At 44.7% G+C, this 14288-nt stretch overlaps 1 protein-coding gene across 5 annotated transcripts in view; it reads left to right on the top strand.

Annotated features, from left to right (window-relative positions):
* Window positions 1-14288, top strand: part of DIS3L (DIS3 like exosome 3'-5' exoribonuclease) — a 1101103-nt gene that overhangs the window by 1078157 nt on the left and 8658 nt on the right. For all 5 annotated transcript variants that reach the window (XM_069624265.1, XM_069624266.1, XM_069624267.1 and 2 more), the window contains one exon: window positions 5281-5455. In XM_069624265.1, the coding sequence (XP_069480366.1) occupies window positions 5281-5455 (175 nt within the window). The remainder of the gene's footprint in view (window positions 1-5280; window positions 5456-14288) is intronic.

The following is a 14288-nucleotide window of genomic DNA, read 5'->3' as shown; positions in this document are numbered from 1 at the left end:
CCTTCAGCTTATTCCACTTCCTGTTCCCCACTTCCTCCCCCTCTCTACCCCATCTTCCCTCATTTATCTTCACTGGCAAATTGTTCTAGTTGCTGTATTACTGGTTTGACTCATATTTTGTAATTGCTTCTACTGTTATTGTATTCTTGTTATAATGTAAAGCGCTTTGGCGTAAAGCGCTATATAAACACAATCAACATAACATCATGGCTCTGGAAAACCTTGACTGCCTTGCTTACTGATAGCCATGACACTTTCCGCTTGACTCAATCACGTTTAACATTGGGCTTTTCACATTTCTTAAAACCCAACTTAAAATAATAATTTGTGACTGACAAGCTGATTCCTAAACATTTGGTGACTAGCTAGGAAGTCACTTCCCTACAAAGTCTATTCCTAAATAGTTAGGAGCTTTGAGCCCTTTTGGGTAGCACACATGCAGTGGATGGGATGCAGAATAACTCAGAAACCAAATAATCGAGCCAACTCAGGAAGATTGCAAACTTTACTGTTCTAATATCATTTTTTTTAAACGGGGAGTTACAACAGACGATCTCTCGAGCTTCTCGGCTCATTTCACATAAAAACATATTTATATACTAAATATTTGTCATACGTGATGTCATACTATGTGCCAAATGAGAATAACCTGCGGAGAGTTGTGATGGTCTTAAGGGGAACATCTAAGTTTACTTTCTATAAGGGGTGGGATTTCTAATTGGTTGCCTACTATAAGGTGGACAACTTATGCCCACCACTGATGCAAGTCATCTTCAACACTATTAAGTGCACAGTATGTCATATGGCCCTCTACAATTGGTTGACGCATTTGTGTCATGTCTGGAACATTTGTTTCATTTAGCAGCACGTAAGCTCATACGCAGGTGCCAGGAGGTGGAGTTGACTTTACCTCCCCACCCAATTAGCCCTACGTCTCATCCCCCATGCCTTCTGCCATGAAGCTTGTCTTTGAACTTGGCCTTGCAGTGTATTCTTGTCTGTGAGAATATAAGGGAGTGCGAACACGCACTATCGCTTGTTCTCAAACTCCTTGCCCAACTCTATTTCCATCCTTGGCCCACATGACAGGAGACCATAATTTGGACCATTTTGCAGCATTTAAATGTCTTAAATGAATTAAACTTGGCACACCTGGTGTTCTTTCTTTGCACCTTAACAAGGATTAATTCAGCTTCTCACGTTCACCACCTTCAAGGATAGATAACCAGCCTTGGCTGCTTTCATGACCCCTGCCCCGGGCCCTAATAGGCAAGCTTTTTGGGCTGCGCCATGAACTTCCATCATGGCCTTAAAGGCCTCACCATCTCGCCCAAGGCTCTCTTGGAGCCAGCCCTGGCGCCTTTTGTGCCAGGCTCATGTGTGAAGCAAAAGAACGTGAGAACTGGTCTTGGCAACAGCCTTTGGCACAACATGGAGGCCGCCGCATAGCTCAGTCCTAGAACAGAGCTATGCAGTCTAGTCTTTTAGGTGGGGTCAGACCTAGGGGTACTTGGGATACCAGGGGGGCTATATAAGCCACGCCCAGCCTGAGAAACACGCTTCGCGTTACTCTGCACTTGGCAGCGTGACGCTCACCACGTTCAGCTCAGATCTTCACCAGCATTCCGGAGCTGGTTAACTGCAAGAACAAGAAAGCTGTTAGTCTACACTTATCTGTGAGTGAATCCTGCTCCTGTCCTCCGCTCCTGGGTCCTGAGAATCTTCCATCTCGGCGACGTTCCCTCGATCTTGAAGAAGCCGCAACCTGGGAAGAAAGAGAACGAAAAACATTAGTAAGCATTTATTCTCCAGTACTGGAAATAGCCAAAGAAACGCACGCTTACCTGGGTTTAAATCGCCCTCGGCCTACGTCCACTTCGGGCCATAAGGACGACCTGCAGGAGAGAAGAAACACTGATTAGCACACAAAAGATCAAGAAGGCGGCGCAGGCTACGCTTTACTCATCGCGCTCCATCTTCTGAGCAGCATCCTTTCGGGGACATCGCAGCGGCCTGCAAGGAAGAGAGAACAAACATGTCAGCATAAGAAAAGGCACGTAGCGCAGCGCATCGCGCTTTTACTCACCATCTCGTGCATAGCCCCAAGCAGCATGGTACCACTAGAACTCTTCTTGCACCTAAGGAAGAAGGAGAGACATTAATAGGGGAAATTGCAAAGTAAAGGACAAAACTGCCAAACCAGCAGTCTTACCTGGACAAACTGAAGTCGCAGCAGGTCAGAACTCAGAGGGCTCGCACCAGTGAGGCAACTATGTTGCGACGCGCCGATCCGACAACGCACCTCTGCAAAGAGAAGCAGGACGGAGTGCGCACCATACAATAAAGCAAGGTGAGGAGAGCACTAGGGGGGGAAGATGGGTCCACAAGGGAGGTGGGCTCCAGGCAGGAAGAGACAATAAGATAAACCCAAATTCCTGTGTTTTCTGACCGGGTCTTCGGCCGAACAAGAGTCCAAAGGAGAGGGTTCGAGGTCAGACATGGTCCAACCAGACTGAGTGGCGCCCCCGTGGATATCAGGTGAGCGTTACAGCTGCCTTGACTTTGATACCAGGCCTAATAGCCTTGCCATTCGTATCCTCGATGTCAGCTAATTCTTACTGCGATACAGTTCTTGGCTTTACTTCTCCATGGGTTTGATCTTACTAAAATCATGACACTGATGTCCAGTTCCAATACAATGGAGCCTCCGCCTGCAGTCTATTTGCTACTTATAGCCAGCCTCTATGATCACTTAATCTACTTGCATTGCTGCATCTGTACAGTTATTGAACGGCTTGCATTTTCCGCAGTGCGTCACACATATGTAATCTTTTTGCATATATAAGTTTACTCAATTCTTTACTTAGTCGTTAGTTTCTAAAAGCTCCATACATTCTCTTCAGCCAGTCTTCTCTGTGCATCACATTTGTCTCTCGTGACGGCACCAGCTCCTCTTTCTCTCATTTTCATATTTCTTCAGGGAGTTCCTCCCTCAGATTGTCATCAATTCGGGAATACATTTGATAGGGTTTTCTCAGAGGGTACCTTCTTTTGAAATATTCGCTGTGGTATGGTCACAACTGCTGGTGTCCAGCATGGCGCAGTCTCCGACTTCCAACATACAGGAGGTAGGGGGCGAGATTTCCTGCAGAGGCATGCAGCTGCTCCTCTACAGTTACCTACCAGTTCAACACTGCATTTTCTCTTCCATGCACAACTATATACAAAATATATTGTTCTAGTATATTGTGTGGACAATCATAGTTTGTATGTTGCATGGTATGCTGTATCTTTGTACAACCCTGCTATTATGTGAGAGCACAGCCTTGACTGATTTGCTATTTTTACCACAGGGAGAGTCTGGCATATACAGGGTTGATCTTCCAGAACCCTAAACGTAGAGTCTTGAAATCCACCGCTCCAAAAAGGGAAGGACTAGAAAACCAGCCTTCTCTGCCTATGCCCCAAGTCTATGGAAACTCCTCCCCGTCAGCATTAGACTCTGCCCCACGCTCCTACAATTCAGAAAAGAACTCAAGACCCACCTCTTCAGGGATTCTCTCCTCTTCAACACCTGGGCTATCACGTCGCCCCTTATGTCACCTGACTCGCTAGATGGCACCTGCACCTCTTCTCCCCGTCATCTGGTACAGCGCTGTACCTCTCCTTTGTCCGCCACTTTATCCTACCATTGCTGTATATTTGTTCTGTTGTTAACACTGAAAAGCGCTCAGTTATGCATCTGTAATATTATATTCCTCTGTAAAGTGCTTTGTTATGTATCTGTATTGGTGTATACCACTGTAAAGCGTTCCATTGCTTCTTGAAGCTAGGTCCGCGCTCAATAAATACCATAATAATAATAATAATCCAACTAACAATGGCATGAGCAACATGTTCCAGTAAAGGCCTTAAACTGCCCACATGATTGTGCGTTTTCCCAGCAAGGCTCTTAAGACACACTTGAGTCCACCTTCTTGCTTCAACCCAGCCAAAGTTCACATGGTGTGACTCCTTGAGAGTGTGGGGGGGAGAGAAGAGCAGGTCAGAGTAAAGTCTGCTTCCAGAATAGTGTGATGTGTACTGTGCCACCCAGGGCCCCAGATAAGATAAGGTTGAGTGTTCAAGTCCCTTTTAAAGTTGGGGATAAAATAATTTTTGTGGTGTAAAAAAAGGATTCCCATTCCAGTGGATTATCTTTTAGGCGAGTAACATGTATTTTAACACTGGAAACTATCTGTTTGTAATCCAAACGTCTTTTCCTCTAGTAGGTCATGCAAATCAGCACATGGATTCCATTATAAACCACTTCTGAGGCGATCAGAACGATCGGAATGCAGCCTCTAATATCGCATGTAGACCTTGTTCCAAACATACTACCTTGAGCAGCAGCCTGACGAGCAGCATAGAAACAATTGTCTTCAGCTTTTTTTGAAGGCAGACGGCATCAATTACAGTTCAATCTCCCAAACACCAGACGGTCGCAGTTTAATGGTTCCACTTTCATTAAATTAACATTACAAGTAGCTTGTGTATGCTATTGCCCTCCTCACCACAGTAAAAACACTTTCCGTTTTAGCTCTTCAACTCAAAGTGCTAATATGCTTATAGACCTCAAAGTAGGGTCATTATTGCTTGAGATAATCCTCCAACTTCTAGCCTTTGGATTCGCCAGGATGACCCCTCCCTCTGTCTAGAAATGTTAAATAAAAGATGGGTTGATTTTCTTTTTTTTTTTTTTTAACCTTTTATAGTTTCTCTTCATTAATATTAGTAGTTCCTCCTCTGGTAATGCTCTTGGTGGATCCACTGATCGATCACATTGAAGGAGCTTTGAAGGTAGCCTATTCAGTAAGACGACTTCTTTTGAGCAGTGTTCTGAATGGAAATGCTGGTATGAGGACACATTGCGTCAAGCAGGTTAACTGATCTCATTTTTGCCATATAGTGATATGCTGTTTTTAGTGTGCAAAGCTGTCGTTGGGACAAGATCCCACACTGCCGTTGGGGTCTCTGCCTGCCTCATTTGGAACCACTTATACATTTAAGTCTGCCTTCCTCCCCATTCTAGTTCACATTCTGCCCATAAAACACAATACCAGTGAATTTTGTCAGGGTCTTTGAAGGAATGTGATCATAGGCCGCTACATGAAAATGACTGCAAGTATGTTTTTATGTGAAACTTCTTTTGAATAATGTGTATTGTTTCTTAATAGATATAGGTGTAAAAGTGAAACGTTCCCGTTGTACTTGACATTGGTTTGATTGTCATGCCTACAGGTTTGGAATCAAAGGTGCTGCGTACCTGAGAAACAAAGAAGGTTTGGTGATATGCTTTTTGCCTGACAGAGAATCTGAATGGCGCCCAGGATCCCTCCAACGCTCCCAGCACAAAATTATTGCCACACCTATGGGGGCCAAGTCAGTTTTCTTTGGCTTATTTGACCATGTTACAGTGAGTATTGTTTAATCCTGTTGCTGGTTTGTTAGGAAAGATTTAATGTTTGTTGCTTTCCCTCCAACATTTATGACTCCCTCCCCCACCCCCCCCCCCCCTTACCCCCAACTATTTACTTTTGTTTTTAACTGGTCCTCACCTTTTGAAGGCTTTACTTATCATGCTTAGCAGATCTATTTCAGGGACACCAATCATTGCCTCAATCTTACAGTGAGCTATGATAGGGGTACTATGTATCGGTTATGTAGAATTTCCTTTTTGTGTGTAATTCTCCCCACCTGAGTCCCCCAGCACTTTTTGCTGGACTCTTGGATTTTTCCCAGTTCTCCTGAGTGAGAGTGAAACCTTTTCCACACTCACTCATTCTTTTCCTCTACCTTTGGGAACCTTTTTCAACCCATTTGGTTGTATCTTTTTGGAGTCCTGCTTTCCTCCAACTTTTAAGACATCTGCAAAGTATTACTGCAGCACGCAGCACTTTCTGTGCAGTGTTTCTGGAAGCTCCTTGAGTTGCCCTTTTTCTTTTCCCTGTGATAACAGCCATTACCAAGGACAGGGGGGATATTTGTAATCCTACTTGACGTTTATTTTGTAGAATCAGCACACACAGCCTTATGTGGAGTGCTGAGGGGATGCAGTGTATCCCCTTTTACACATCTCCTGTAACTTTCTAGAATTTTGGTGAACTTTACATGCTGGGGACACTTGGGTCACCATTGACCTAAAACTCCCCTGGTCTGTGTCCTGCAGTGTGTCTACCTGGATCCAGTTCGAAATGGGAAGTTGGCTGTCCTTTTAGACAAGCCAATCCCCAGATTTGCATGAAGGCTTGAATGGTGACTGGTGAATCCAGCTGGTTTTCCTGCATAGAAGGCGAGGGTCCTGGAGCAGAAGGTAGAGACGACTAATCGAAAGAAGAATTCAAAGGACGATGTCTGCAGCCACCTACAGCGACTGCCAGTGCCTGCTGAGGAACCGCTGTTGCTCCAACCTGCTCTTCTGCTTGACAGGAAATCCTCAGACCAGACGACTTCCTCCCTTGGACTGGTGGGCCTGGCCATTCTCGAGACAAACTGCTTTTTGAGCAATCCCTCGAAGAGCTGTGACTCTCCTCGGCTGCAATCTCGCAATACCCTGAGACCTGGAACCTTTTGTTGTACATCGTCTCCAGAAGCGCAGATTCGGCTGGAGCCTTGTGGGTGTCCTTCCGGGTCTACAGTAACTCTTTCCTGCTCCGAGACGTCTCTCTTCAAAATCGGATACCAAGAAACAGAGGCTGCTCCGAAGCCTGTGCCGAGTCCCAGCCACCCAGTATCGTGAAGATAGTTTGCTAGGCATCCCATCCGTAGAAGCTGACCGTCTGCTCTCGCAAAAAAAAAAAATCTTTATTCAGCCTCCAGGCCAAGAATCTGAACAGGAGCTTCTGTCACCTCACCTTGGGGACCCGTCAGTGACATTTGTTGTTATTCATCAGAATGGGTACTGTCCCACTCCTAGGTACTCAAATGGGTGCTTGCTGTGTTGATCTGTGCTACACGTGAGCTTCCTGCGATGCTTTGGGGTGGACAACCCAATAGTATTCTCCCAGAACTAAGGACATCGGTCCTTTGGGCCACAATCCTCCTGGGTATCTATCCCACCTCCCTGAGCCCTCTTTATACTGAAGATTTTACCTACATGCAACATTGAAGAATACTGCTAAACTTTTTTAACTTTGACAGCATCTTTTTTCCTGTGTTCTTCCACCCTGGTCACCCAGTATCCCAACTAACTTTGAGACTCTCATCCCCAGATAAGGCTGGACTTTCTAAAGCGTAGGCTGCCTAGAAGTTACTTACCAGTATCCTTGTTGTAGTACGTTGAATGTTGGTTGAGGAATTGATTTGCTAACTTGAATGCTATTCTGACTACTTACCTGAGACTGTATATCATCTAGGGTCTACCAGTGAATTGAGTAACTGAGTAACGCTCAGCAAATATCTTACTGCATACATGTGAATAAGTTTACTTACCTGACATTTTAGTATTGTTTATAATAACTATATTTTTTTATAAAACTACAGTGTACAAGTGTATTCTTGACTAAGTGTACTCTGTAGTATTTGTACTTCATTACAGCCCTTCTCCCTCCTAGAATAAGCCTGGCTGGTCGGCCATAGCTTCCAAACCTTTTGGGTAGTTCAGGTCAAACCTAAGAGTAAGACCCCTGTACTCCCAAGAGTGAATCGTCTACAGGTGGACTTTAGTACAGTATCCCTTTCTCTTTTGTTTTTAGTAACTCTGTGGTTACTTACGTGATCTGTCAGGAAAAGCATATACTACTTTTAGGAGCTTTTTTTTTTCTTTAGCTGCTCTCCCTACATAGACATCATTGGGGCATCCTAATGTTTGCTATTGTCTTGAACCTTTCCTGACTTGGAGTTAAGTGAGGCCTTTTTTCTGTACTTACCTTGCTAAGCTAATCTGTTTTAGGGGCACTGATCAGGCCCTATGAGCTATCAGTGCAGGAGAATGCTGTTCTCCACAGTAAAGTTCTCTATTTTCTCTGCACACATGATCTTATGTAAAGTGGGGTAGGGACACTTTGTGTTCCTGTAACTTTGTTTTTGATAACTTTTTGGTTCCTTGCATTATTTGTCCAGGATGGGCTGGTGGCAGTGGATACCTTTGTAGTGTTTTCTTTTGTATAGTCTTGTGCACTTTTGCAGTTTACCACTTAATGCCAATTAGCGTATCATATACTCTAAAATGGCTGTGACATGGGATTTTCACCTATCCTTTGGCCATCTTTCAGTTTGACCTTCATCCTGCCCTGGAGTTTCTGGATTTTCTATATATAGTAAGCCCTTTCCCGAGGGAAAGCTCCTGCTTTCACATGCAAAATAGATGTCCGTGTGTGTGTGTGGCCGGATGTGGAGGCTGGCTCTCTCTGGACCCAGTCCGCATTTGTGCCTGAGTGTGTCTGTTCTTGGGCCGATGCATTGACCAGAAGTTGTCCAGGATTGGACAGCCCCAGCCAGTTTGAATAGTGCAGTTACTTGCCATTGGTGGGCTGGGTGCATCTCCAGCCTGGATCCTGGATAAAAGTAGGGCTCCTGCAGCCATTCTTCAGATCAACGTTGGAGTCAAAACCCCTGTGAAGGAGAGCAGCGCACTGAAGTCCCGGAACTCGTTGGAGGATCATGAACAGCCCTTTCTTCACTGATGGCGAGGATCCCTGGATCCAGCGTCGCAGAGATACCGACATTGAGGAGCGGGCAGCAAATTGTCTGGCGGATGCCGCATGACTGAGGACTGGCTGCTCCTGGTCTTCGACGGTCTGGTGGGTGCGGGGGCTGCTGGAGTATACTGAAAGAGGCCCCCGGAGCGCGCAGGCTGTGAAGATGCAGCAGCCCGACTGTGGCCAATTGAGAACTGCACACTGGAGGTGCCCCATCACCCCCAGAAGGAGCGCAGGAGCAGTGCTGGACCCAGGACATGGTATGACAACATCCCATTCGAGTTGCGGCCGGGAGGGCCACCCAGATTCCTGCGCTCTGAGGCCTGCTGAGACTGTGGTGAGCAAGCTTCCCCTGCCACAGAGGCCTGACTACAGGAGCTGGGGTCCCAATGTATGGTAGGACAAAGCTGAAGCCCCACCAAGGAAATTAGCTGCGATAACAATGAGGAGGCAGTTGGGCTCTAGGCCTTCAACGGACCATGACTAAAGGATGCAGCAAGTCTAAGAAGCAGAGCAACATGACAGGCACCTAAACCCGTGCCAAAACTAGTGCAGTGCCTAGCAAGGCATCTGCGCAGACACATCTGGAAATACCAGACCTTCGCGAATGATTGAACAGCATGTAAACAGAGTTTTCATCTCAACACCAAACTAGGCGACAACGGCCAGCATTGGGTCCCTTAAAGCCAAAATGGAGCAAGAGAGCCACAGAATAAGCGAAGCAGATGCCAGAATTAGCACTGCAGAGGATATCAAGATCTCAAAGCACACGTGGCCATGACTACCAATGACCATAAAACGGCCCGTCAAAAATGTGATGATGTAGAATTTTCCGATTGAGGCGGAACAATTGTCGCATAATAGGACTTCCTGAGAACATAGGACGAGGACCGACGGAGGACCAAATGGAGAACGCCTTCTGTGACAAATCCTGGATGACACCACATTCTTTGCTAACCTTTTTGTGGCGCAAGCGCACCGCACACCCGCCACAGCGCCTAGACCGGGAGTAGCGCAAAGGCCCATCATAGACCAGCTATTAAACTACAGACGCATATCCTGCGGCTGGCTCATTAGAAGGGTTCACTACCATATGAGTCAAGGAAGCTACACATATACCCTGACTTTTTAAAGGCAGTACCGGCAGAGAGTAGATCTTTTGCTGGGGTGAATAAATTGTTGAAGGAGAGACTTGCCCAATATGCTATGCGCTTCCCAGCCCGGCTGCAAATACAATACAGAGCTAAGCCTTTCTTCTTCCCTAAACTGGAAGAGGCAGTGAACTTTATTGAGGTGAATATGCCCAGTCCTCAGAGAGAGATGGGAACACCAGCGAGAGGCGATGTGGTGCAAATGTAAGGTGGTGTTCGCTAGTGAGCCACAACTAAGAACTGTGAAAGTCTTTGTGTGTACTGGCAACAGTGGAATTAGACACTGAACTGCGATACTTGACTCTGAACACTTTCTGATTGCTTTGAATGGACGTATCCAGACTATTGGTTTGAATGAGATTCTTCCGATGAGCGGACGACTGAAGTAACTTAACAGGGCCGTTAAAATCCGCAGAAGCTCCTCCCCCCAATGCTAGGTTGTGGGTTTGATGAACATTGTTATTTGGTATGATATTGCTCTGATTGGGAGAATGATGGTGAGGAGGGTGGTAAAGGAAGTTTTGGGGGAGATGCAGACATTTTCAGATGGTGGGTAGTTGTAACAGCAATATTCGCCTGGGTTGTCTATAGATCCCTGGGTCTCGAGTTGTGATCTATTATTGTGTAGCATTACTTTTGAAAAATTGTTTCCATATTGAGCTGGACTATCGGGGAGGTGGAGATCCCCTCAAAATCACGTAAGCGCATCTCCTATGTGAACAGACACATAGCCAACACAATTTTCCTTCAAGAGAGACATGTCACTGGCAAGCAAAATGAAAATGTTTCCAAAGCATGGCTGGGAACAGATATTTCACGAATTAGTCAAGTCAGTCTAGGGGTGTATCCATTTTAATACAAACATCGCTCAAATTCATATATTTCAACTGACACACAGACCCAGAGAGAAGATATGTGGTTGTCCACTGCAAGATCCAGGGCATTGAAGTCCTTTTAGTAAACACATATGGTCCTAACATAGATAACCCCTAATGTTTTAATACAATACACGACTTGAATGAGAGATGTCCACCAGTACAGACCATCTGGTGCAGGGCTACGAACATTATGCTTGACCTAAATAATGTTGACCGCACAGGCACTGTGCCTAGACCACTGACCAAAGCGGCGACTAGTATGAGAGGCATGGAACAAATCTGTGATACGTGGAGGGCATAACACTGGAATACGCATATTACTCTACAGTGCATGACATGGCCTCCAGAATAGACCTGATACTTGTAACACATCAGATCGTGAGGCACATAAGACAAACTGAGATCCTCCCCCACACCTATTCAGACCACTCGCCCATTAGATGGGAGATGACACTGGGAGAATAGGCTAGAGGGACGACGGCGTGGAGATTTAAGTCAGATGTGCTACAGGACATTGTGTGCAAAGCCGGCATTGGGCACCACATACAAATATATTTTATGCACAATGATAATGTAGCATCATCGTGGGGATTGTCTGGCCTTCAGGGCCTATATTAGAGCCATAGCCATGTCTACTGAAATTGGAGTCCTGAAAACCATTAGGAAGGATATTGAGGCATGCGAAACAAACCTTAAAGCACTGGAAAATATGCATCAACCCCGTGCCAGACTCTATTAGAAGACATTAAAAAAATCACTAGACCAGTTTAGAAAACATGCATACAGGGAGATCAAATACTTTGCTAGACCCTTTGCTGCCAAGAAATGCAGCGAGGGGGAGCGCTCGGGTAGAGAACTCTCATGCCTTATAGCTAGAAAGAGGAATATACTGCATACTTATCATCCGGGGCGAGTGAGGGGATATACGGAATTGAGATTAATGCCACATTACAAGACTTTTTTAGTAACTTGTACCGTGCACAGGTCAATAAAAGGCAAGAGGAATTATATTCACTATTAGACGAGATTCCCATGTACAAACTATCCGGAGCTTGTACAAATTGGATTAACATCCCATTCATGGTAGAGGAAATCCTAAAAGTGATTGAGTTGCAGCCCAGAAACAAGGCCCTTGGGCCAGACTGTCTTAGCACAAAATTTTACAAAGCATTTGGTACCATCCTTGCCTCTCACTTGCTTAGGGTATGGGAGTAGTCTCTATAGAATGCAAAACTTTCAGCCTCAATTTGTGAAGCAAGTATGATATTACTCCTTAAACCCGGAAAGCCTGCGAAGGACTGCAGATCATATAGACTGCTCTCACTCATCAATGTTGATACTAAATATATGCTAAAATCATAGCCAATAAGCTGCTACCCTCCATGTCGCATATTGTCCACCAAGATTTAGCTGGTTTTATCCCAGCAAGGTCAGCGGCATTGAACATAAGTCAGATATTTAATAGTATGTCTTGGATCTCGCCGGAAGTGACCACGGTGGCAATTTCACTTGATGCTCAAAAATCTTTTCTCATGGTCTCCTGGGAATTTGTTTTTAACCTGGTCCGTGAGCGGTTTCGGTACCCAATTCATAGAATTTGTAAAAGTATTGCACGCAGACCCAACGGCCAGGGTGCTGGCTAACGGGACAGTATCTGAGACGTTCGCATTGGGGAGGGGGACGTGTCAAGACTGCCCCCATTCCTCTTTTTGTTTGCGATAGCTATAACATTTATTTATTTAATTTATTGCATTTGTTACTCGCCCAGACCCATGGGTATCACGGTGAGGTTACAGACCGCTTAACAGTGCGGTCTGTAATTAGGTTGGTAATCATGTATCTATCAGGTATCAATCTTGGAAGGATGAAAGGCTGAGTTGGCCTGGCTGGGATTCAAACCTGCGACCTCCATATCCCACACATATTGCAGCAGAAAGCGCTCAACTGAGTTATCTTACCGGCTACCATCCTACGGAGGTTGATATACTGACATCAACTGCGGTACAATAAATGCCTCGAAGTTGGACAAACATGCATGAGTGCTACATACAAAAGTGAAATACCTTACTGGATTATCATTGGAGGGTCAGGTTTTGCTGAGTTTGTATTTCAATTACAAATGTAACTGTTTCATGCACTTCATGGAGACTCAGGTTTTGGATGGTTTAATTGTGTGAAGCTTTGACGGAGGCTGCGACTCCTGTGATTGGTGTAATGATAATCGCTCACATTTGAGCAAGGACTATGCGGCCACTGACCATTTGCAGTAATTTACCCCGTTGTCCAAGTTAAGATTGAATGGACGTAAACTAGACCTTGCATACTCATAATTTTACAGTTTTTATAGAATAAATTAAATTATAAGAGCAAAAGGTATTTCCCTCCACGGGTGTAAGAAATACGCAAACGGCAACAAAACATGCCACAACTTGTAAAGGAATAGGACCCATTAGAAAAAAAAACAGTTCAGCAAAGATGTTTGATTTCAAACAATTTATCACATTTGTGGAAAACCTTCTCCTACACCAATAATGTATATGAACACACCATATAGATGCATCTTGCTGATAAACACAGCACAGGAACTCTGAAGAATACCTTTGTGCAATACTGGTTTGTTTTAGCTGAAAGAAAGCATAATTTGTTTTAAAAGATAATTCTGAGTTGTAACTTAGTTTTCCATCTTATTAATTATAGGATTCTATAATTCTAGGGAAAAGAATATGCACAATGCCTCTGTTTGCTCCACGAGTATCTAGGCACAAAACACAGCAGAAGCTGAACAGAAAAAAAAACATTCTTTATATCGCTGCGTGCGGTTTCTCTGTCTGAAAGGCTTCAGAGGAATTTTTCTGTTTGAGGCCTTTCTCCATGGCCTGCAATTACATCCATTTAGATTAATCAAAAGAAGCGTTTTGGTTTCTGTCAAGTAACCTGACCTTTGCACTGCCCTAAACTGGTGTTTATTCCTTATTCAGGAAAAGCACAAAGATGTCGTATTTACAGTATTTTCATGCATAAAAAGACCTGGTGCAATATGTATCCGGAGGCTTGATTACATGTTGGGGGCAGCGTTCTTGAAGAAATGGCAGACGTACCTCCTCGAGCCAGCCGTGAATTCAGTGTCATCTACTGCAAATTCATATTGGTGTGGCAGAATAGTGGCAACCTTATAGAAGATGATTATTCATCAAACACCTGAAACATCAGTAAAAGTGACAGATAAATGGGCTAAACACATGCTTACGGTAATTACTGATAACAAATGGTACAGGATGTGCTGCCTCATGCGCCAGGTGCCTCTGAACACCAGATTCAAACGTATACAATCTAAAAGAATAAATAGATGATGCTATACACCAGCATAACCCAAAAGCTCTGCCCCAATAATGAAGGCATGTGCCCTCGATGCAACAAAGATGATGCTAGCTATATACATATGTTATGGGGCTTGACCAGACTCTCTAGATTCTCGTCACGGGTATGTGATAAATTGTCCAAAATAGTGGATACACATGTCCAGGTGATATCCCAGGAATGCTTGTTTGGATTGCTGGATGGTGTTCCAGAATGTAAAAGAC

The sequence above is a fragment of the Ambystoma mexicanum genome, chromosome 11 (genome assembly GCF_040938575.1).
Source record: "Ambystoma mexicanum isolate Mex_15411 chromosome 11, UKY_AmexF1_1, whole genome shotgun sequence".
NCBI classification, from domain to species: domain Eukaryota; kingdom Metazoa; phylum Chordata; class Amphibia; order Caudata; family Ambystomatidae; genus Ambystoma; species Ambystoma mexicanum.
This window is presented reverse-complemented; position numbering and strand designations above follow the sequence as displayed.